Below are 25,948 nucleotides of genomic sequence, written 5' to 3'. Positions count from 1 at the left end.
ATTTATTTCCCATTTTGAATATCGTAAAATGTATTGAGTAGATTTAAAAAGTCATTCTTTTCTTTAAATAATACTAAGTAATGGTTGTTTCTATTTTTAAGTCCAGGTGTTGCTGGAAATACCCAGGAAATCTATGTCAGAATTATTAATATAAATGTAACCTTTATTTGATTCTCATAAGTTATTTTTATATCAATTATATCAGAATTATTTCAAAGGACAAAATATTAACTTTCTCATAGACAGTGGACAGCTTCAACAGTTGTGAGGTGTGTCGAAGTAACAGTAGTGATAATATCTCAATGTTCAAGGATAGGCCTTTAAAAGGAATTTCAGACGAGTTCCAGGTAGTATCTGTGATGTTACTGTTACATATTTATATTGATACACTTTCTTGGGTGGGAAAGTAGTGGCATCATAGTTCTAAGAGTAACAGGAAAAAGAAAAAGTTAAATACTTTTCTCCAGGGAACTTAGAATAAGAATGCCTATATAAATTAAATAAATAATCAGCCTTCAGAATGGTCCACCCTTATAGGGGGAGTACCAGTTGTCCTGACTGGATATTTTCTTAATTTTTAAATTTTGCTTAATTCTATACATTCTAAAGGTCTGTGCAATGTTTTAAAAATCACAACTAAACCAGAGTGAAAATCTATACTCAGACATGTTTTTGGTCCAAGAAGTTCATTTCAGAATACCCTTAAAATATCTTGTTTTTTACATTGGCTATTAACAAAGTTGGAGGTTTTTTTTTTTCTTTAAGTAGAATTTGGTGCCTTCATTTTTGGCAAATTACTAAATGAATGATTAGTTTGTATTCAGGACAAACAATTTAATTGCAGTAATTTTGGGGAAATACAGGAACTAACAGTTTCCAAATTAAAACTCTGAATAGGAAGGTGATTTTATTGGGTAAAATTTGGAAATTTAAGTACAAAGAAAAGAGGCACCTGTTAGCCCATCATTAAAAAACCATAGTAAGGATTTTGGTTGTTTTTTAAAATGAGCAAGACAAAACAAAACAAGCAAATTTAGATGATGCCATAGGTATAATCTTGAATCGTTACTTTCTTCTCAGTGTGAGAAGAAAAAAGTACAAAATTTAATTGCTGAATTGGATTCCACTATATAGATAGGTATACTATAGCTCCTCTGTTATTTGGCATAGCTTCCAGATTTGTTTAATCTTTGCATATAAATTTTTGGATACATCAGCTGCTTAAAATAAATTTGGCTGTAAATGATCAATTTGTGTCTGCGAGTTTATAATTCAGATTTTTGTAGAAATGATGGTATTTTTAAAATGTGCCAGAAGATCTGACTCTTAAAAATTATCCCATCCTACCCATTTCCTCCCCTCCCAAAAAACCCCTGCAATTTTATAACAAATATTTTTAAATTAAAATACCAGCAAATTTTTGCCTTGATAAAATTGGATTTGAACTTTTAATTTTATCTGGAATAGGTGCGTCTTTTTCACTTATTTAAAACTACTTGATTTTAATTTTTCAGAGTCTTCTTTTCCCTTGCTCTTCATAGGATATTTCGCTCCTGATTATGATCTTTTGTCTTCCAGAGTAACAGCTATCCACCAATGTCAGATCCATATATGCCTAGTTACTATGCTCCATCCATTGGATTTCCATATTCTCTTGGGGAAGCAGCATGGTCCACGGCTGGAGACCAACCTATGCCGTATCTGACAACCTATGGACAAATGAGTAATGGAGAACATCATTATATACCAGATGGTGTGTTTAGTCAACCTGGGGCATTAGGAAATACCCCTCCATTTCTTGGTCAACATGGATTTAACTTTTTTCCTGGTAATGCTGATTTCTCTACATGGGGGACAAGTGGATCTCAGGGACAATCAACACAAAGTTCTGCTTATAGTAGCAGTTATGGCTATCCACCTAGTTCTCTTGGGAGAGCTATTACAGATGGACAGGCTGGATTTGGCAGTGATACTTTGAGTAAGGTGCCTGGCATTAGCAGTATTGAGCAAGGCATGACCGGACTGAAAATTGGTGGTGACCTGACAGCTGCAGTGACAAAAACTGTAGGTACAGCCTTGAGCAGCAGTGGTATGACTAGCATTGCAACCAATAGTGTGCCCCCAGTTAGCAGTGCAGCGCCTAAACCGACCTCCTGGGCGGCCATTGCCAGAAAGCCTGCCAAACCTCAACCGAAACTTAAACCCAAGGGCAATGTGGGAATTGGGGGTTCTGCTGTACCACCACCTCCTATAAAACACAACATGAATATTGGAACTTGGGATGAAAAGGGGTCAGTGGTAAAGGCTCCGCCAACCCAACCAGTTCTGCCTCCTCAAACTATAATCCAGCAGCCTCAGCCATTAATTCAACCACCACCATTGGTGCAAAGCCAACTGCCTCAACAGCAGCCTCAGCCACCACAACCACAGCAGCAACAAGGACCTCAGCCACAGGCCCAGCCTCACCAAGTGCAGCCCCAACAGCAGCAGCTGCAGAATCGCTGGGTAGCTCCTCGGAATAGGGGAGCTGGATTCAACCAGAACAATGGAGTGGGCGGTGAAAACTTTGGTTTAGGTGTTGTTCCTGTCAGTGCTTCACCTTCTAGTGTAGAAGTGCATCCAGTGCTGGAGAAGCTAAAGGCCATAAACAATTATAATCCCAAAGACTTTGACTGGAACCTGAAGAATGGACGTGTGTTTATAATTAAAAGCTATTCTGAGGATGACATACACCGTTCAATTAAGTACTCTATCTGGTGTAGTACTGAGCATGGTAATAAGCGTTTGGATGCAGCTTACCGTTCCCTGAATGGGAAAGGCCCACTCTATTTACTCTTCAGTGTGAATGGCAGTGGACATTTTTGTGGAGTGGCTGAAATGAAGTCTGTTGTGGACTATAATGCATATGCTGGTGTCTGGTCTCAGGATAAGTGGAAGGGCAAATTTGAAGTTAAGTGGATCTTTGTCAAAGATGTTCCCAATAACCAGTTACGGCATATTCGCTTAGAAAATAATGACAACAAACCAGTTACCAATTCAAGGGACACTCAAGAGGTACCCCTAGAAAAAGCTAAGCAAGTGCTTAAAATAATTGCTACTTTCAAGCATACCACCTCAATCTTTGATGACTTTGCACATTATGAAAAGCGTCAAGAAGAGGAGGAAGCCATGCGTAGGGTAAGAGTATAGTAATTTTTTGTGTAGGGTCTTTTTATTGGGGTGGTGTGTATGGATGGGTCTTCTTTAATGTTACATTCTGAGTTTAGGAGCTTTACTCCAAAGGAGACCAACTACTTAAAAAACAGAACCCTGCAAACTCCCTTCAGGGCCTCTCGTGGCACATGGGCATTTTCTCTTCCCAAGGGTCGTCCTTATTCTGAATTTGCCTGTTCTTCATACTCAGGTGATAAAAGTCATTGAGTTGTGTTCATCAAAGTTCCATAAGTTCTGCATTTATAACCAAGCAGATTCAGGAACTGGTGAGGGGCTCTAATACTAATACTAAAATTAATTTTATGCAAAAATGTGTTAGGTATTTGAAACAGCTTTTATTATAAATGTTTCAGTATTATTTATTTCCTGTTTATGAGAAGTAAAACAGACTTCCCTGAAATTCTTTTCTGAACCGTTTTGTAATTTGTACACTTAAAGCAGTTGTCCAAAGTATAGTAAGGATTTGACGTGAGGAAGACAACTAAGAGTTGGGAAGGCATGGGCTTTTAGATTTTGACAGCAGAGTTTGATTTCTTAGTCTGTTATTGACCTTTTGTGGCACTCTTAAGGGAGACTTTCCTGAAGTTACACACGGTTTCTGCTTGATTCTTATAGGCCAGAATTTGATCATGGGGCGCTCAGAGCAAGACATGGCTGGGGAATTTTTTTTGTGCCAAACCATGAAAAAAAACTGGGGTCCTGGTTTTAAGAGGAAAAGAAAGGAAGGATGGAGTAGACAACTAGCAGACTTTTTTCCATAGAGGGTACATTTAAATTTCTTTTTAAATGCAGCAGGGATAAAGTTAGAAGCTTTTTAAATAAATTATGTTGGTTACTATCGAGAGCTCTTATGTAGAAATTAAGGTAAAGCAGAAACATAACTCTATAAAATGTCAGTAATTTTGTTTCTGTGTATGAACTTACATGTCTTATGGCTTCTTCGTCTATGGAGACAAGGAAATTATTTTGGTGAACATTCATCACTGGTGAATAATAATTGAAATAATGATTCTAAAGCAGCTGTTTGTAAACCTTAGGGCACTTAAATTATTGAGATGCTTCTTGGAAAGACAGGTTCTTGAGACCCACTGTAGGAAAATCTGATATACAGTTGGTCTTTGAACAATGTGCAGGTTAGGGGTGCCAAATTCCTAGTTTGGAATTTGTGTATAACTTCTGCCTCTCCCCAAATTTAACCATTAATAGCCTCCTGTTTACAGGAAGCCTTGCTGATAACACAGTTGACTAACTCATATTCTGTATGTTACATGAATTGTATACTGTAGTCTTATAATAAAGTAAGCTAGAGAAAAAATGGTATTAAGAAAATCACCAGGAAGAGAAAGTACTGTATTTTACAGTATTTGACAGAAAAAAATCTGTATATAAGTGGGCCTACACAATTCTTACCCATGTGTTCAAGGGTCAGCTGTATTTGGTAAGAGACCTCGTGGTGTACATTTTTAACAAGCTCACCTAGGTGATTCTGGTGCTAGTGATTGCAGTTAAATGTGGGAGAATGAGGAAAAAGGGATCAAAAGTATCTCCTGAATTTTTGAGCTTAGCGGTTGAGTAAATGGTCAGACTGAACAGCCATTACAAATAGTGTATCAGGAGAATGGATTTGGGATATGAGAAGTGGGGTGCAGGTTTTCCTTTTAGGATGTGCTCATTGTAAGATGCTTTTGAGAAATACAGTGAAATCTCTGATTAAGCAGTTAGATGTGGGAGTCAGATTTGGGAGCTTTCTGTTCTTAAATAGTTTCTGTGAAAGTGGGATGAGATTGTTCACGGAAAAAGATGCATGGCAAGGAATTATTTCTCAACTCTTTTTTTTCCCTTCCACCACTTAGGAGAGGTCACCCTTGTATGTCTTCTACATTTCTTCCCTACCCAGTCTGAAAATTTAGTCCTAGTTTTATTTATATAATTGTCTCAGGAATTGTTTATGACAGTTACATATTGTTTTACGTCAGCACAGTGATTTAAAGTTAATAATTTTTTAACTTTAAAATTGTACATTTAAATTGTTTCATGGTTTACTGCCAGTCTTGATGATGTCTGACCCACCTTTGACATGTTTATCTTCTTTTTTTTTTTTTTGACTCTTACGTAACTTACTATTTTTTTTTTTAGGAAAATTAATTTGGTATATATATTTGTTGATTATATATAATATAAATATAATACATTTGTTAAATCCTTCTAGATTCAGAAAATGTCTTTCTTTGGCCATGATATGTGAACAGTAGTTTACCTGGATATAAAATTCTTAGGCTACAAGTTTCTCATTCAGGCTTAGATTTATAGTTATATATTTATATTACATTATTTATAGTTTTATATCATGGAGAAGTCTGAGGCCAGCCTAAATTTTCTTTCTTTGGAAATAGCTATTTCTGTGTACTACAAAAGATTCTTAAAATATGAACATGTATTTGGAATGTGTTTAATATGGACCTCTATTATAATTTTCCTTAATCCTTTGTCTGTCCTTATTCCTTTTATATTTTCTTTTTTCTGGTTATGTCAAAAAATATAGTGCATCTTTGTCCTTGGGTGCTATTGGTTCTTTATCATTTTTCTCTGTATTTGGAGACTAAAATTTGAATTTCCAAGTCATTATTTTGGTTTGCTTTGTGTTGGTTTTGTGATCTGTCAAGTTTTGAATTCTTCGGTGACCATGTTAGTTTGCTAACAATATTACATCTAGTTCCCACTTATATCTGTTGTTTTTCTTTTTTGTATTTGATCCAGAGTCCATCTTGTTCATTGAGCACAAAGCTGACTGCCTAAAGCTTATTTCTGTTTCCTGTATTTATCGTTTTTGAAACTTCTTCCTCTTTCATATGGTTTTTAACTTGTTTCTTTTTTTAAATTTACATACAGTAAAATTGTAAATTCCCTTTTTTTGCCTCTTTGTAGTCAGATGCTTCCTTCCCCCTTTGGATTAATCTGTTCTCTGTCTCTGTAAGGCATTTTCCATAATGTCATATAAACAGAATTACACAGTGTGTAATCTTTTAAGACTAGCTTCTTTTACTTAGCATGGTATCTTTGCAATGTATCAGTGTTGTTTTATATATCAGTTCTTTGTTACTTTTAATTACAAAACATCATTCCATTGTGTGGCCTTACCACAGTTTATCCATCCAGCCTCTGAAGGATTTCTGGGTGGTTTCCAGTTTTTGGAGAATGTAAATGAAGCTCCTATAAATTCATGTACATATCTTTTTTAAAAGTTTTTTTTTTTTTTAAATCCTGCAGTATAATTCACTTTATTGGAGTGGGCAATAAAGGAGTTTTAACACATTTGTAAATTTGTGTAACGACCACCATAATCAGGATACAGAATAGTTTCATCATCCTTGGAAAACTGTCTTGTACTATCCCTTTGTATTGTATTCTTCCTCCATGTCTAACCTCTGGCAGCCATGATATATATATATATATATTCCAAATCATATATATATATATCATATATATTTATAATTGACACTGTTAGTTTCAGGTGTACAACTTAGTGATTCAACACTTTCACCACAATAAGTATAATTACTGTCTGTTGCCATACAAAGGTAACTACAATAATTAACAGTATTGAATATTTCCTGTTCTGTTCATTTGGTCTCTGACATTTTATTACTGGAAGTTTGTACCTCTTAATCTCTTCCTCCTTTTTACTTATTTTACACATTCTCACCCCCTCCCCAAACTCCTGTACCTTTTTCTGTATTTATGAGTCTGTTTCTGTTCTGTTGTTTTTTAGGTTCCACATATAAGTGAGCAAAATCATGGTATTGTCTTCAACTTATTTCACTTACTGTAGAATAACTTATAGGTTCATCCATGTTACATATGGCAAGATTTCATTCTTTTTTTTTTTTTTTTTTTTTTTAAATGGCCAAGTAATGTTCTGTTGTGTGTGTGTGTGTGTGTGCCCCATCTTTTTTAGTCATTCACCTATTGATGGGCACTTGGGTTGCTTGCATATTTTGGCTGTTTATAAATACTGCAGCAATAAACATAGGGGTGTATACATATTTTCAAAATCATGTTGTTTTCTTTGGATAAATACCCAGAAGTGCCATACTGGATTGTATGGTATTTCTATTTTTAATTTTTTGAGGCACCTTCATACTGTTTTCCACAGTGGCTGCACCAATTTATATTCTGACAAACACTACACGAGGGTTTCCTTTTCTCCACATCCTCACCAATACTTGTTAACTCTTGTCGTTTTGATACTAGCCATTCTGACAGTTGTGAAGTGAGAACTCATTGTGTTTGCATTTCCCTAATGGTTAGTGGTGTTGAGCATCTTTTCTTGTGTCTGTTGACCATCTGTCTTCTTTGGAAAAATGTCCGGGTCTTTAACCCCTGATTGGATATGTCATTTGTATTTTAAGTATCTTCTCCCATTCAGTAAGACTGCCTTTTAATTTTGTTGATGGCTTCCTTCACTATACAGAAACTTTTTAGTTTGATTCATTATAGTTTGATTAGTATCACTTCTTGTGAAATGGTATTTTAAGACTCATTTTGACTTATTTCCTGTGATCATTGAACCTGGAAGAGAATCATTCAGGTCAGGTATTTGCTCCAAAACAGGGTTGTTCTTTTCTTTCTTCTTTTCAACGCTTAGTGTTAGTTGCATCTTCTCTTCCTGCTGCACATAATGGAGATGAGAGAATGATGTTCATTGTTGACTTCATCAGTGTAGTGTTTCATCAGTCTGAGAGAATGAGAAGGGAGAACCAGTACATGGATGTGCTAGTAAGTGTAATTTAACTTTGCTTTAAGTTTGAAATTACCATATAAGGTAACAGTTTTCCCTGTTTGTTAATTGTTTAGCATTTGTGATACCATGTATCCTTGTCCAGTTTTCTTTCTGGCGCTGTTATCCCTTGTCCAGGAAGAATGTGTAGACTTTTATTTGTAGATTTTCTCTTAGATAAGCTTGTGCTTGCACTTTAGCTTTCCAGCATAACTGCTTTTAAATACTCCTGCATCCCAGTGATGAAGGATGTGTTTGTTCCCTGTCTGTTATCCGTCCTCCTTGGCTAAGGAGGATAAATCAGTGGTGTGTTGGTAGAATTTTATTTTTTTTACTTGTTATGCCTTTTTTCTTTTTGACATAAAAGGATTTGCAAGTCATTGTTTAGTGTGACCCCTCTGGTATTTTGCTGAAATTCTTCAAACCTTGTGATATTTGGAGGTCATATTTTCCCAAGTGCATAATTCTTCAGTCTTTGGGTAAAGTAGGATTTCTTAAGACACACAATAGCACTAATTATAAAAGAAAAGATTGATGAAATTTGACCAAATTGAAATTTGTTCGTCAAGGGGCGCTTACTTGGCTCAGTCAGTAGAGCATGTAACTCTTGTGTTGTGAGTTCAAACACGATGTTGGGCGTGTAGAGCTTACTTGAAAAAAAAAAAAATCTGTTCACCAAAAGATGCTTTAATGAAACTGGAAAGACATGTTAGGCACTGCAGAAATGTTGGATGTAGCTGACCAAAAATTAGTATCAAGAATATGTAAAGAACGCCTGTGAATCAGTTTAAGAAAAAGATGAACCCAATTGAAAAATGGGCAAAAGATGGATAGTCATTTCATGAAAGAGGAAACAAATATGGCTAATAAATATGTAAAAATATATTCAGTCTTATTAATAACTAGGGAAATGCAAATTAGGACTATAATAAGAAAATAGTTTATATCCATTCATTTGGCAAAATTAAGAAATTTGATGATATAAGGTACTGGAGAAACTAGATCAACAAAATCTCTTCTGCAGTTGCAGAGAGGAGCATTGGTAATAGCTATGTGAGGAAGTAGTTTTGCATTCTCTTACATAAAAGCTGAAATTTCATATACCTTTGAATTCAGCAGTTTTCCTGGATTATACCTAAGAGAAACTTCCCAAATACCCGAGAAGACACACAAGAATGAAGTAAATAGAATGAAGTAAAAGGACTGGTAGAAACCTAAATGCTCATCAGCAGGAAAAAATAGCCAAAATACATTGGTGCCTTAGTAGTACAGTAGTACAGATTGAGAATGCAACAACATACATGAATCTTTTTTCCTTCATTAGTTTGTTTGGAAATAATTTTCAATTTATTTGGAAGAACAAGAATAATACCTGAAACACTCATATGCCTTTTATCCAGATTTACCTATTAACATTCTTCCCTGTTTGCTTTATGTGTGTGTTCGTTTTTTTAACAATTGGAGAATAAGTTTCATATGTCATGGTTCTTTACCCCTCCTCCCCAAAACGTATAGTATATATTTCCTAAGGATAAGGATATTCTCTTAGATAACCACAGTATTCTTATCTGTTGATCTACAGTGTCCTTTATGCCTTTTCTCTAGTGTAAGACCTGGGCTAAGATCAGGTAGAATAGCCTAGAATAGCCAAACAGTTTTAAATAGTAAAAACAATTTTAGAAGGCTTATACTAATCTGGCCCCAAATCTTTGCCTTCCAAAGGCAAAGATTTGGGAAGATTTTTTCCTATGGTTTTTCATAGAGTTTTTAGTTTTAAATTTTAGATTTGGGTCTGTGGTTACTGTAACTTTGTTTGATTTCTCTTCCTTGTGTGTTCATGTTTTTATGACGTTCTTAGGCCTACTTGTGGTAGAAGACAAGGACTTTAAGAAACTAATTCCATCTTCTCATCACTGGGTCTTTGATTGACTTTGTTTGTTTGTTTTTTTCTTCCGGTTATTCTGACAATGGAGTAAGTCTCCAGGTTCTCTTGCCATCAGAGCACTCAGTGGAAGAGTTTGCTAGACGTCCTGTCAGGTTATATAATACTTAGAAAGTCATGCTCTGTCTTTTAGAGTAAGGGATATTGGTGAAACTTAAAACTGGAAGAGAAATCCATGCTAGTTATCATAGTATTTGCCTACTTCTTTATTCTTAGATTTGAACACATATTTTTGATATATTTGATTAAAATCAAGCTTAATGACAGGAGCAGCCAAGACAACTCACTAAAAGAATTTAGGGAGCAGAAAATCATTTTAAAAAATAAAACTAATTTGTTGTTAGTTTGGATTCATATGTAAAAAGAAAACTAGAAAATGTTCTTGGAAATGAGAAACGTGAATGTGCAAATAAAAGTTAGTGAGCAGCAGATAATAAAATGTTCATGTTTTAAGTCCAGTTGATCTGAAATTTCAAATCAAAGAAATTTCCAAATGTGGAGTAATAGAGATGAAAAATATATATAAAAGATGAAAGAAGTGATGGAAAGAGGGGAGAGGCCCACTGTCTTTCTAAAGGAGTTTTGAAAAAGTAAGGAAAAAACCAAAGGAAGAATGATTGGAGAAAAATGCCCAAAGACCAAAGATTTATGTTTTCAGAAGGAATGGGCTCAGGCTGAGTAACTAGCAGTATTTTTTCAAATTGAAAAGAACTAAAGGCAGGATAGAGGGAAAATCTTAAGCTCCCTGAGCAAAAGACAGATTACCTACTGCAGATGAAGGAGAATCAGATTATCATCAGAATTTTTCCATCTACAACTCTGGATACTCGTACAGAAAATCTTATTTCAGAATGGAGGGGAAGAGGGTATATAGAATTACGTTCTTAAAGATGTATCTTAAAGATGTCACATTATATCATGGAAGGGGAAATGCAAAATAAAGATTCCAGGTGTGCAGGAGTAGTCACATAGCCTTCATGAGAAAGTAACCTGAAGAAGTTTTTCAACAGAAAAAGGAATTCAAGAAAGGTAACACCTGTTAACTGGTTATACTAGAATAAGTCTCTCTCAACAGGGACTATGCATCTGATAGGTGTTCGTTGTATGTAGTTTACCTCAGGACTCTGTGCATCTCCACTCAGTCTGTTAAATTGGTGCTGTGGTCTTTGAAGCCTGACAAATGAAATGAGCCCTCAGTGGGGAACCAGTGACCTTGGAGAAGTGAAGGAAGCTAAAAAGAAAATAACATTTCTAGCCAATCATGTTCTCATTGGAACATAAGCTCTGTGAGAGCAGGGCTTGCTTTTTTCTCTGCTGAATCCCTAGCACCTAATGATTGGCAAATAAGCAGATGATTAACTGTTAACTGAGTAGATATTTTGAAGAATCTCTTTCCTTTTGTAAAGTTTGAAAGCTTGAATGAATTTTTATTTATTGGTTTAAATCGCTGCACTTTTTTTATTTAGGAACTATGTACTTGGTCATTCAAGTTCCATAATGAATGCTGCTTTTTGGTTTTTCTATCTGTAGAAATGGACACTAGCGTATAAAAGATTTAATTATAGTTAGAGCAAAATGTTATGAGATGGAATGGGAAGGAAAGATTTGAAGAAGGGTAAATAAAGGGAGTATTTTTCTCATCTTTCTAAAGGTAACATAATTGTTTAAAGATGATATATCAAGCAGTTGTCCTTGGCATATTATTTAGAGTCATAAAGACAATCACTAAAACTAAAAATAGTGTGGCTTCTAGTGTAAGGAGGGAGGAGAGAAGGAGAATGTAACATACTCATCCACTGTGATAAATTACCTGTCATATTCAGTGGGAACGGATAGTGTCTGCATTGAGAAAACAAGAAATATATATATATATATATATGCACACACACACACACACAAATATATATTAGTATATATACTAACACTACTTAAATAGTGGCAACCCATTAGGAGGAACTTAAAATAGAAAGGGTTAGAGGTGGATAGAGGAGCTTGCTTTTTACTTTAAGTTGCTCTTTGTATGTATTACTTCTAATAATAAAGCTAGTTTAATTAGAAAAATGAAAGAAAACAAAGAACCAATAATGTTCTGGCTGTATTTGTACAGATAAAATAAATTCAAGTAGTCTGCACAGCAGAATTTACTTTTGACTGTTTAGATAATCCTTTTATTGAAATTTTACTTTTGTTGTACTTGACCGTGAGTCATTTAGATCCTACTAGTTTCTTTCATTCTTATAAATCCTTATTGACCAGGAAACTTAATCTCAAGTGAAATTTTTTGTTTAATAGTTTTTTCCTCTCCATATAGAAATTAGACTTTTCAGTTGCCTGTAACTTTGAGATGAATTTCCAAAATACAGCATTTACCTGTTCGTACAGAAAGAGATGAAAACCTGCAGTTTATGTAGAATAAAGTAAGACATAATTATAATAAATTTGTTATTAAGTGGTTTTAATTTCTAGAATCTTCTGTGTATTTTATGTATACTATATTATATTGTTAGGTATTTTTAGGCTAGAGTAAGTTTTAGTACCTCATACAGTATTTTTTGTGATGGGAATAATTTTGATTCTGAGTAACCCAATCTTTGTTAATATACTGAAGTCACTTCAACAATAATTACTCCTGTGATAACAGTAAGCATTTCCCTGACAGTTCTATATTTCTTTTTCTCAAGTAGAACACTTGGTTTAATGCTTTCCCATTAATCAAATTATAGTTCTTAGGATCAAGAATGAGTTGAAGTCTGTGCTCAGCCACCTTTTGGTAAATTTTTTTTTATGGGTGGACTTTCTTTTTTATGAAGTGAGTTGATTATGATTAATAGTAACAAATTCAGTACATAAAATCTTGTTTTTCCTTTGATCTTTACAGTAAAATTTGGAGAATATTTCTTTGGAAAGTAGATTTTGGCACCTGGATACCATAAACTTTTTTTTTTTTTTTTTTTTTTTTCTAAAGTAAGCTCCACATCCAACATGGGGCTTGAATTCATGACTCTTAAGATTTCACGTACTCTACTGACTGAACCAGCAGGTGCTCGGATACCATAAACTTTTTTATATTGCATATTTAAGTGACAAATTCTCTGATAAAACATTGAGTGACATGTTGTATATTCAAGATGATGCAGTTAAAAAAAAAAAGATGATACAGTTTTAATTGTCGTAGACTCTTGTTTTGAACTTGATAAAAATTCTTTGTAGACCAGAGGTGAGAAAAGAGGTGCTTTAATTTAACATTTTATAATACTGATTTGTTTGTTTTTTTCTTGGATAAATATTTTTACCCCATAGGAGAGTTTGTAGCTGTATTTTGTTCCAGTGCTGATAAAGAATTTTCAGAGTTTCAGTTAAATGAACTACCGGTATTTACTGGATTAATTACATACCCTTCGGAGATACCATTTTCATACCTGTAATGGTATGAACAGTCATTAAATTTAATGGTATTTCAGTTATTTTTCTTGAGCAGCAAATACATAGTTACCTGCAGGAACATATCTAAGTTAATATGAAATATCTTTTTTAGGTTTCAGGAATTAACTCAAATTATTGAATTATCTTTCCTGTTTACGTCTAATAGTTTATTTTAAAATTTTGATGTGCAGTTTCTTTAGAAATTTACTTATATCGCACTGTATAATTACTGAGTGAAACTGACTTTACTGTTTCTTGGCAGAAAACTTTGAATTTATTGAAAAGTATTTCAATTATTACACATTCAATACTGATATTTTTTGGATTTGAAATAACATAAGGGAATAAAAAAGATTACAGGATATATAATAAAAGAACTAAGATATAAAAAAGCTACTAATGAACAGTTCCACTTGTGAATGAAAGTCTGAAATGTAATTATTTTATTACTTTCATTTTATTGTAAGTAGACTAAAATCTGATCCAAAATGGAATTGGATATGAATTCCTTTGGCTTTCAGAGCCTCTGTTCTTGGGTCCTCAGACCATCCTTTTTAACCCACTGAGCCACCCAGGCACACACCCCCCCCCCCCCCCGCTTTGTTTAAGATTTTATTTATTCATTTGACAGAGATCACAAGTAGGTAGAGAGGCAGGAGAGAGAGAGAGAGAGAGAGAGAGGAGGAAGCAGGCTCCCTGCTTAGCAGAGAGCCTGATGTGAGGCTCGATCCCAGGACCCTGGGATCACAGACCATCCTTTTTATATGAGAGAACTAGCATACATCTTGTATTCTGGTCAGCCTTTATCACCATATATTTTGATCCTGTATGTTCTTAAGTGTGGTTCCTTACTCAGTCAACAGATAAATATTAAAGGTTACCAGTAAGCCGCTAATGATAAAGAGCCCTTTCTTTGTGGAATTCAATCTGCTCGGACATACAGACATTTAATTTCTCTCAGTGAAATTTTACATTTGTTGGTGTTGGGGACCTGCACATGTCTCTTAATGAATTTATTCTAAGTATTTTATATATGTATTTTTTAAATTTTTTTACTGTTTTATATTTGTAAATGTAATTGTAATTTCAGTTTTTTCAGTTGTTCATTGCTGGTTTGTAGAAATATTTTGTATCCTGTGACTTTTGTAAATTCACCTATCAGTTCTCTTAGTTCTAATAGAATATCCTTAGGATGTTCTGCCCAATAGTCACATTGTAAATAGAGACCATTTTATTTAGTTTGACCTTTATGTTTCATTTTATATATGATTTTATTTTTTAATACAGTGTGTCTTGAATGTGAAATTAAGTGAAAACTAGAAAACCAAAATAAGGCTACACATCCACAAAAAAGTTAATTTAGTGTGATGAATGATATTATTTTGTTGAAACTAAATCACAGCTCTAAACATGAATTAGTTCTAATTCTAGGACTTCTTAGAATCATGTTGTTACTCATTTGGACCTAAACTAACACATACTGTAGCTGTTCTCCATTTTTCACTATTCGAAGTTACTCTTAACTCTTCCATTTTATAGCACACTTTGAGATTACTTGATCTTTGGTTGGTACAGATGAATTGTTTATAAATTACCAGACTGCATATACTTACTCAAACCTGAAATACTTCTTTATTGTGTAAATGCAGACTTGAGCACTGGAATCTTTTAAAGCAGTTTCTTTATTATAGTGTGGTTGTGCCGAGGATCAAGAATGTTCCTTCTCACTTACATAGAAATGTAAGTGTAAAAAAATTGAAGAATTGGCTTCCCAAAACAGAGTCTCCAAAGCATAATCATGATCCTTTCCCTTGATGATTTTTTTAAAATTTTGAATTTATTTTACAGGATAGAACTGATCTGTTTCCCTTATATTCTTTGTCTTTTGCTTTCTTAATGCCAAATGATTGATCATGTTTTTGGGATAGTGCAGGTCAGAAGCTTATCTCAGTATTAAAACACTTTAATGGATCTGGACAAATGTACAGCTTTTGAACAGCTGGGGGTTTTATCCATCTGTTACTGCCCTTGTTTTGCTCTCTAGTGTGAAATTTTTCAGTCAGTAAGCCAATCTGAGTAGATTTTATTCCTGGTAAGTAATTAATTTTTCTGAGGAATTGAATGTTATATTTTAACTGTAGTCATTCTTTGTCTATAATTTTGTCTTTTTTTGAAACATGACTATTCTCCCACCCTGGCCACTGCCTCCGCTCCAGCTCTTTTTTTTGTTTTTTAATTTAAAAATGAAGTCTGATAATTTACTTGTTTTAACTTTGGGATGTAATTTTAACACTTTTCCCTATAAATAATAAAAAGAAGCAGGGCAGCCATTAAATTAACAATACCCTGAAGAACATCTATGCATTTTATATTTCTATGGCAATATGATATTTAATATATTTGGGATTTGTATTTTTCTAGCTTTTTATTATGCTTTTTTAAAACTTGATTTTGAATAATTTTTACATTTACAGAAATGTTACAAAGATAATACTGGATGTTTCTGTATGTCTAGTTTCTCCTAATACTGATATGTTACATAATGCTAGTATGTTTATCCAAACTAAGAAATTAACATTGGTACAGTACTATTAACTACAGATTTTTTTTCCAGATGTCCCCACTTTTCCCACTAATGTCTATTTCTGTTGAAGATCTGGAAAACCATTTTATATTTAGTTTTTATGTCTCCTTAGTCTTCCCTAAGCTAGGACAGACAATTCTTTGTTTTTCCTTGTCTCTCATGGTTTTAACACTTTTGAAGACTACAGGGCACATGTTTTTTAAGGTGGCTTTCAGTGTCAGTTTACCTAATGCTTTCTCATAATCAGACTGAGTTTATGGGAAGAATACTGCATAACTAGTGTGTCTTTCTCAATCTAATTATAGGTAACTTAATACTCAGTGATACTAATTTTGATTACTTGGTTTAGGTTGAATCTGCTAGACTTCTCTAATATAAGTATTTTTTTCCTCCCTTTGCATACTGTGTTCTTAGAAGCAAGTCAGAATGTCCAGCCCCACACTTTAGAGGAGGAAAAGTAAGCCCTACCTCATGCAGGAAAGAATATTAAAAGAATTTGTGAAAAATTTTGTTACTTAGTTGTTATTTATTTGGCTCTTGTGTTTGTTCTTTTTCCTACTTCTAGAATATTCGTTTTGTCTTAGATCTATTCTACGGTTCTCTTATTTTTATTTTTTCTTTGTGATTTCTAGCTCTCTTTTTCTGCTTTGTAATTTGAGGTAATTTTTGGACTTAATATTCTACTCCTTAAATAAGGCAATGAGCATTTTGAAGCCCTTTCATTCATCTACTGAAATTTTCAATTTGAAAGTCAGATTTTCAAGCTAGACAAAAGGTGTTTGTTGCATTTGGGTCTCAAGTGACTGCCTGCCTGCTTTCTCTCTGTCTCTCTTTTTCTACCCTCTTTCCCCCTGCCACCAGGTATTCACTGGCTCTTTCCGCAGTTCTCTTTCATTGTACTTATATTCCTTGTGCTTATTCTCATTTTCTTTTTGGATGGTGAGACTTCTTAGATACACAGTTGCTTTTTCCCTTTTGGCTTATGTAATCTTAGTTCTGGTTACTGAAATATCATTAATAGTGATAAACCTACCAGTGATTAAAAGGAAGTAAGTTATCTATTTGTAATGTTAAGGGCAAGCTTTTGGCTCTTCGGAGGACACTGAAGAAAATTTTGTTTTCTAGCTGTTTCCTAGGTAGGAAGTCTTAGCTCATCCATTATGCTCTGTCAAAAAGACATGGGTTAGCAAGTAAACTTCCTCCTGGAGCTCTTCTCCACTGGCCAAGTTCTGTTTCTGGGCCTTAGGTTCATACATTGGTCTTCAGTGTCTACTCAGCTCAAAATGGGGAAGAAACCCTATACCAGAGACTGAAAAGCCCTCAAATCTCCAAATCTGACTGGTTGAGACCTAGCTGTATTATTAATGGCAAATGAGAGAAGGAGGGATCCCTGCAAATTGTTTTTTGAGTTGTCAGTCATTGTTAAAATTCTATGAGTCACTTTGGAAAGTTTGTGTCATAAAGAGTGTTTGTTTAAAGTGCATTCTTCTGAACTATCGCTAAAGACATAGCTCTTAAGGTGTACTGGACCATGCTCCTTTTGTATAATTCAGGTTTTTTCCTTCCTGTATTACTTCCCAACAATACACCAGTACATGTTATTTATGATGACAGTTGTGTAATATGTATGTCATTTTAGAATAGCACAAGAAGTTATCACTGATAGCTCCATATTGCTTAATCTCATATTTCTAGTGGTCTGTAGTCAATAGCATGCCCATAGATCTCTCATTATATTTAAATACTTATTTAATGTTAACAGTGTCAGGCTCAGTTCTAGATCTTGTTAATATAAATATGAGTTTTGTTGTCTTAAAGCCAAGGTATTGACCATATTCAGGAAGACCTGAGTTTTGTTGATGGACATTTATAGTGCTAAGGACTTCCAAATATGTATAAACCGCCCCCCCACCCCCACCCCAGGCCTTTCCTCCTGTCTCCAGACTCCTATGTCGGACAGCCTATTTGATACCTTCTCACAGCTGCCTAATAAGTGTCTGAAATCTAACTCCCCTCTTTCTTTGCCTGCCGCAAACCTTCTCTATGTACACGGCGCCACTGCTCTTCCAGTTAAGGGAACTCATTCTTGACTCTTTCTTTCATAAACTCTGTCTCTAATCAGTTGATACATCAGTAAGTCAGTCTTGTTGATTCTGCTTTCAGAATGTATCTCAAAACCAAGCTCTGCATCTTTCTTCACCATCTAAGGGCTGTTATTATTGTACTGGATTATTAACTGTGCTAGTTTTACTGGCCTTCCCATTCTCACCTTTGCTTCTCTACACTATTACCAGCAAAACAGCCTTAGAAGAGATCCTTTTGTGACAAGTGAGACTAAACTGTTACATTCTCATTCTTCTCTTGACACTGTTAGTATCAAAGTATTGCTACCCTCAAAATACTCAGGAGATGCTCCCCCTTTATCTAGTCTCTGGAATAGTTGGTGTTAGTTTAGAATGATCAGTTCTAGGACAATTAATTAAATGTACTATGTGAGTCGAGGCTCTTGGCTGGCTCTTGGTCTCAGGGTCTTGGGTTTGAGCCCCAGCGTTAGGTGTAGAGGTTACATACGTGCATGCATACATACTTACATAGGTATATAACAAATAAAAACACGGGGGCACCTTGGTGGCTTAGTGGGTTAATGCCTCTGCCTTCAGCTCAGGTCATGATCTCAGGGTCCTGGGATTGAGCCCCGCATCGGCTCTCTGCTCAGCAGGGAGCCTGCTTCCTCCTCTCTCTCTGTCTCTCTGCCTACTTGTGATCTCTGTCAAATAAATAAATAAAATAAAATAAAATAAAAACCGAGCCTGATGGGGTTTTGTGTGGGGTAGTTTTTAATCATTGATTTATGTTCTTTAGTTATTAGAAGGCTCTTCTGCAGGTTTTCTGTTTATTCTTGAATTTAGTTTGGTAAATTGTATGTAGGTAAATTTTATTTTTAGGAAGTTGTTTTAAGGTATTTTTCATATTGGCATGAATAGTATTTTTATTTTTTAATTGTATCAGTCTTCATGATACTTAAAATGTATCTTCGTTTTAAATCAGTCCTTCCAGAGATTTTTCTGTTGCTAGGGTTTTTTTCCCTCTCCAGACACTAGCTCTTCCTTGCAAACACCAATTTTTATTCTCTTTGGTTCTATTTATTCTTGTTTTCTGTTTCATTATTTTCTGCTGCAATCTGATTTCATTCCTTCTACTTTTGGGGACTTATTACTCATTTCCTAACTTACTGAGTTGGATGATAGCTCATTATTTTTGAGCCTTTTTTTATTCTTTTCAGTTTTGCACATGTACATTCCTAAGTGTTTGGTGGGCCATAGACTAAGCATTTTCATTGTACTGATGTAAAAATTTTTGAATTTCCATTATGATTTTTGGGGAGACTTTTAGGAGTATGTTTTTAGAATTTCCAAATGTTGGTAAAGTGTTTTGTTGTTGTTTACCTGTTTTGCTTCTAAAACTGATGTCAGAAAATGTGATGTTGTATGATGTGGACTCCAGTATTTATTTAAATTTGCTTTCCAGTTTGACATGTAGTCACCTTTTTTGGTGGTTCATTGTGAACCCTGTAATTGCCTCGGTTTTCTGTCTTATGTATATGCAGCCTACATTTTTATTAATATTTCCATTTTACCAATTACAGAGAAATGTGTTAAATTCTCCTGCTGTAATGAGAAGCCTGTAAAATTTTCTTTATAATTCTGACAACTTCTAATGTATGTAAAGTTTTTTTAGTTTAATATTGTGTCATAGCTTATTTTAAAAATGTCTATTATTTAGTATGTAGTGACCGTTTTATCTCCCAACAATGGTTTTTGCCTTTAAATCAGTTTTGTCTGGTATTAATATAATTCTATCAGTCTTTAGTTGGTTTGTGTTGTCTTAGATCTTTTCATTACTTTTAACTTTGTGTCATTATGTTTTAGGTTATTTTCTTGTAATCATGTATAACTGGATTTTTGAAGCATCTGAATTGTTTTCATTGATGAACATACATTTTTTTGATGCTTGATATAAATGTGTATTTTTGCTGTCTTATTTTGTACTTTCTAATTAAATGTAGATCATTCAAGCCCCCCACCCCCGACCCATCTGTTCTATTGGATTGATTTTTTTTTCCTCTTTTTCTGTCCACTGAGTTGGAAGTTATGCATTACACATATAGATTTATTATAGTAAGTGTAATTTTACATATTTTAAATTTGATCCAGTTAAAGTGCATAGTTGATTACTGTTCAAACTGAAATAGCATCTTTAACTTCTATTTAAGTAATACATGATCCTCATTGATACAGCTGATCATCTTCCTTGAGTTAAATTTCTCTTTGTCTTACATATCCTTAAATAGTGCCTTTTTTTTTTGTCTGTACTTTTGGGGCCCTTTGTGGAGTTGATGAATTTCTCTAGATTTTTATATCTGGCTAATTAAAGCAGGTTTCAAGATTTTTCATACAAATCTATCTGTTTCCTTCCATTTAAAACTGATTTTATGTTTAGGCTGTTTTCTTCTAAGCACTTAAGGCCTTTGTAAAATTAAACTGTAGCTCCCCAGTACCAAATTATCTTTTTTTTTTTTTTTATGTTGTTGAATTTTTGTTTTTATCCTTTTGAAATGTGATTAATTAGGTAGCTTTGTGTCTGCTTTCATTTTGTTTTATTTAATTTCAGAGTCTTTCACTGATAATGTGTGTATAAAATGATTTGTAGCTATCGTGGTAGGGATTTATTTGATTAGCTTTCTGTATAAAGTACTATTCTTCAAGTTCTAGGAGTAAATTAAAATAAAAAAGGAATTTAGTAACAAAGAAATTAAAAAGTTCTCTTTGGAATGTAAAATACAGTTTTCTTTCTTTTTTTTTTTTTTTTAAGATTTTATTTATTTATTTGACAGGCAGAGATCACAAGTAGGCAGGCAGAGGGAGAGAACAGAGGAAGCAAGCTCCCTGCTGAGCAGAGAGCCCTACTCGGGGCTCGATCCCAGGACTCTGAGATCATGACCTGAGCCGAGGGCAGAGGCTTTAACCCATTGAGCCACCCAGGCGCCCCAAAATACAGTTTTCTGATGCTGTCACAGGATGGGAACTTATTTTGATCAGTTGCAAAGTGCATTCATATTTATTATAGAACATGTAATGCTCTTGGAAATATAAAATGGAAGTAGTGAAAACAGAGTGAGTCTTATAATTTGTTTAAACACAGGTAATTTTCAGAGTGTGTTCTCTGGACCAGCAGTGTCTGGATCACCTGTGAACTTGTTTAAACTAAAAACTTACAGGGGCACCTGGATGGCTCAGTCGGTGAAGCATCTGCCTTTGACTGGATCATGATCCCAGGGTCCAGGGATACATCTTCACATCTGGCTCCCTGCTTGGTGTGGAGCCTGCTTCTCCCTCTCCCTCCTTCTCCCCCTGCTTGTGGCTCTCTGTCAAATAAATAAAATCTTGAAAAATAATAAAACAAGATGGTGCAAACAGACTATATGATGCATTCACTTGATAGACATGCACAACGCTGGTCATCCTTTTTTCACAGGCAGAAGTACTATAGATAAATACTTGGTTAATAAACATTGAGAAAATATCAGTCAGTTTAATTTTTGTTCAAGGGATTTCCACTTAAAGGAAATAATAAATAATCATGTTTCTTGATAGGGAAAAGTTACAATATAATGAATGTGAGAATGTGATATAGAGGAAGTTTGTGATTCGCGATATTTTTTAGTTACTACTAGAATCTTAACGTAATACAACTTGAATGCAATTTAATGCAACTCTTCCTTTTCTCCTAACTCTGCCTAGCCAAAAGTTTTCATATTGTTTCAGAGGCCTTTTTGTCTGTTTTGATACCTCACCATTAAAAACTCATTGAAAGGCCTAAAAACACATTTCATACTCTCCTTAAAATTTCTTGGGAAGATAGGGTTGTGGAGAGGGCCATACTCTCCTGAAATAGGTCTTTGTGTTTGAATTGCTTAATTTTGAAATGTTTCATGGTAATCAGCCCTCTGTGGTTGTGTGCAGGTAAATCTTTTTTACTTACTCCAATTAGTATTTGAAGAAGTTTTTATGAAGATGGTTTGCATTATAGTACAAATAATTTAAATTTTTAAATAATGGTGGTATTTTATTAAAATTCTTTGTGTTTTTCTTTCAGGAGAGAAATAGAAACAAACAATAACCATATGAAGATGTCCTGTTAGAATTACAACACTAATGATGTAGACTCTGGAAATGCCTAATAAGTCAAAGAAGACATTATTAAAGCTTTTTTTCTGCTTAAGGTGACATCTTTGAACTCTAACACAGAATTGACTCTTCTTGTAATGGTTTTCATCAGCGCATCTGCCCTTATACTCTCACCAAACACACTTGAGAACTGTAACTTCGTCAAGCACTTTCTGTCCTGAAGCTTTTACCAGTATCTGCTGTCTTTTGTAATTATGCATCCTAGCTAAGGCACAGAAGACTGAATGAATGCAAGGATTCATTAACTCTTTGAATTTGTTAAATACTAACAGTTAACCATTAGAAGTGGTTCAATGATGTAAGAGTCACACTGCTTCAACTTTTTCTTTGTTGTAGTTTTTAAATTGTCAATTTTTAGCTATTTGACAGATTAAAAGCAAAATAATCATGCCATATTTAGTCCTGGAGTTCAAGTCTAAATGTTTATGTGAAAAATTATTGTAGTAAACTTTTAATATGGCAAAGCAACCTTAAGCTCTATTTTAGCCAAATGAAACATAATCTGAAATTATATTAGAACATTTCCCTTGTCTTCAAACTGTTTGGTGTAACAGAATATTGATATGCAGCTTGGTGGATTTCACCAATTAATGCACATTCTTCTCCCCTCCTTCCCCCAATAATATGTATACTGAAAAATGTGCATTTGTCTGAGGAATTATTTTGTTTGCTACCACTTAATGAATCTCAAAATTTTGAGTAAATGTACCTCAGTCTAATCAGACTTTTTATGACCTTTATAACTACATTTAAAACCCTTTAATTCCTATTTCTGGGTGTTTGCGAGCCTGATTGCTATCATGAAGTAAAAATTTATTACTCTAGGTATTCACTAGCTAAATAAACATAGTTCTTGTTTAGCGAGCATATACTGTTCCTCAACTCTTTTCTCCAGCTTTTGCAGTGTCCTGGCATCCTTAAAATACTTTGAAAATATGGCCTTGATCCATGGATTAAATCAGTATCTAAGTGAATGTGTTGATGTTTTATTGATCAGATCTATATAAATGGGAATACAGCATATATCTGGGTATTCTTATAGTTATCTTTTTAACATCTTATTTTTTTTCATTAATTACATATCAACATTAATTTTGTAACTTGAAACAAATTGATTTTGTATAATTAAATGTGTCAAGCATCTGTATTAACTGATTTGGTGGCATAAGGTTATGAAGATAATGTACCGCCCCTTATATTACTGTTCCAAAAGGAGAAAACTATGTAGAAAGATACATTAAGGGTGAAAATAGCAATATAGTAGATTTGAATACCTTGATGTTTTGCATTACTCCATTTATGTTTACATCATGTTTAGAAATGTTTTCATTTACTATAGTCTTTGGTCACTTCAATTCAAAAATTTAGTGACAGATACTTCTTTGAGGCTTTCATTTATATAATTTTTTTGTACAATGTTTTCTTAAATGTACAAATACTGTATTCAAGTGGAAAATAATACAGTATTTGTAATAATTTTAGCTACTTCACAGTTCTTTGGTAGTCCCAGTGTAGTTTTATCAGTGTTTACTGAAGGGAACATCAAAATGTTAATGGTGTATTACAGAATAAAGTCTTTCTTAAAGGAAAATTGCACCTATTTTACCTTTTTAAGAGTAAGCCATGAAATCTTGTAACATGTCTCTTAACTATTTATAATGAAAATTGGCATTTGGGTATAGTCACCATAGCAATGGTCTACATCCCTAAGATTATATAGGTAGGATATGTCAAAGATGACTGTTGTCACTCTGGAGGTCCTATTAGACAAAACTGTAAAGGGGTGACCTTGTAGGAAGGGTCTGAGTCCTCTCTCTGAGGTTCTCTTTTTCTTGGTGCTTTATTAGTGACTCTGAATATTTTTATAAAACTAGTTACATTATAAGTGGATTCAAACTTGTTTAATTTACATTAAGTTTCTATGTAAGAAGTGTCACTCACTCAGCAAGCAGGCTGATTACAGTAGCAGACTCTGATGTCAGATGTAGTTGAGTAGTCTATTCATGGTGAGGAATACATCCCAGTGCCTTTAACCTGGATTTCTAATATTAAGTGAAATGGGTGCAGCATTCCTTTGGGTGGGGGGGGACAAAATAACAAAACAAAAAAACTTTTTTCAAAATTGGTATTTTTTTTTTCTCATTTAAGTTTTCTTCAGAGCACCTGCCTTCTCTTCCTCTTTGGTCTGTCAGTGTATGGCAAAAAAGTTTTTTTCTCTAAGCGAAATTATTACAGATTGTCTCAATAGCACAACTAACTAAATATTTCTTAACTGTAGGGACCAAAAGGAAGAGAACCTGGGCTCTACAGCAGGAGACACATCATCAAATGTTGGAATAATCACAAATTAAGACATTACTGGCCCAGCAAATTGCTTACTTTTAATACTTTTCCAAGATTTGGTTTGACTGTTTCTAATTAAAGTTATCGTATGTGGGTATTTTATTTTGAAAGGTATTATAGTTTGTATATTTAACAGTAAGGGGGAAAATGTAACCAAAATTAGTATTCTTTCTCTATACATATTGGTACTTGAAGATTCCTTTCAGAAGAAACCCCAGCCTTTTCCTAATTTTTAGTACTTAATTCCTCATTTTAACTCGAGTGATCTTTCTAATTAAAAAGCTGTGTTCTTTTTGAATACCATGCATGGGGGTTAAGCTGATGTTAAAACAGTTTGCAATAAAAAAGAATCAGCTTAAATCATTTAATCATTTCAAGTGCATTCTGCATCCTATAAAAATAAGTTTGAAAAACTTAAGAGAATTGTGTTTTCATTAAGTTTTGCATATCTTTTGTTATGCCATGTAAATTCCCTTCTTTTTCGTATGATTAAAGAAAGGTTATGATAAAATGATTAGTTCATTTACATTCACTTGTAGCAATTACATGAGAAATTGAATTTTGTCGTGTTTGGGTTTGTTCATTCCTGTGAATGATGGTACAGTTAGGTGAGATTTTCTGTTATGGTACCCAAACTCACCATTTGGTCCTCTTTAATCTTTGAGGGTTTCAATAAAAATTGTTCACTCATATCTGTGTTTTTTCCATTTTATCTTCAAAAATATGTATTGCCTGCCCTATTATGGATTTCCTGATTGATGGTTCTCTCGAGTACAAATAGATTGTATCGCTTGTTTTAGTTGGCCATTTAAATTAACTGGGGAAATTAAAGAGAAGGGGATAACAGTTTATCCTAATCTTTATCCGCTCCAGTGAGCTTATTCAATTACATGCTCTTAATACTAAACTTAGAGCAAAAGAGAAAGAGGCCTATTTGTTTTCATGTAATAGGAGGAAGTGGTGGTACCAGCTGTCTAATAACCCTAATCCCCCATTCTTGGTACCAGGGAATGCTTTTCTAACAGTCTGTATGTTATCCTTTGGGATAGATAGAGCTTATGTAGATCGTGATGAGTCTGGCTGCTGCATTGATTATTGGCTGGGCTCTAAGGTACTTGTTCTGATGGGGGAAGAAACTAAAGAGTTCTGTGCTGTCACAGCTTAGATTTGTAGAACACTGATGGTATGTGATGGAGGCACAGTTTAACAGATTCACCCCAGGTGTCCCACACTGGCATCATCAGAAACCTCCTTTTTACTGGTCATTTCCTAAAGGGAGGGTTTGCATCTCATCGGCATATTTATATTCAAGGCTACTCATTTGTTGTTGGGACCCTAATTCTTACCTGCCTGGCTTTATCTTGCTTAGTGATGCTAGGTTTAGTAAGTCTAGTCTAGGAACTAAAATATTATTGTAG

At 34.2% G+C, this 25,948-nt stretch overlaps 1 protein-coding gene across 4 annotated transcripts in view; it reads left to right on the top strand.

The window, feature by feature from the left end:
- YTHDF3 (YTH N6-methyladenosine RNA binding protein F3) overlaps positions 1–25,220 on the top strand; it is a 39,227-nt gene extending 14,007 nt beyond the window's left edge. For all 4 annotated transcript variants that reach the window (XM_059166355.1, XM_059166353.1, XM_059166354.1 and 1 more), the window contains 2 exons: positions 1,579–3,177; positions 22,096–25,220. In XM_059166355.1, the coding sequence (XP_059022338.1) occupies positions 1,597–3,177; positions 22,096–22,119 (1,605 nt within the window). In that variant the 5' untranslated portion in view covers positions 1,579–1,596 and the 3' untranslated portion in view covers positions 22,120–25,220. The remainder of the gene's footprint in view (positions 1–1,578; positions 3,178–22,095) is intronic.
- The last annotated feature ends 728 nt before the right edge of the window (positions 25,221–25,948 follow it).

The sequence above is a fragment of the Mustela lutreola genome, chromosome 3, assembly GCF_030435805.1.
Source record: "Mustela lutreola isolate mMusLut2 chromosome 3, mMusLut2.pri, whole genome shotgun sequence".
In the NCBI taxonomy this organism is placed as follows: domain Eukaryota; kingdom Metazoa; phylum Chordata; class Mammalia; order Carnivora; family Mustelidae; genus Mustela; species Mustela lutreola.
This window is presented reverse-complemented; position numbering and strand designations above follow the sequence as displayed.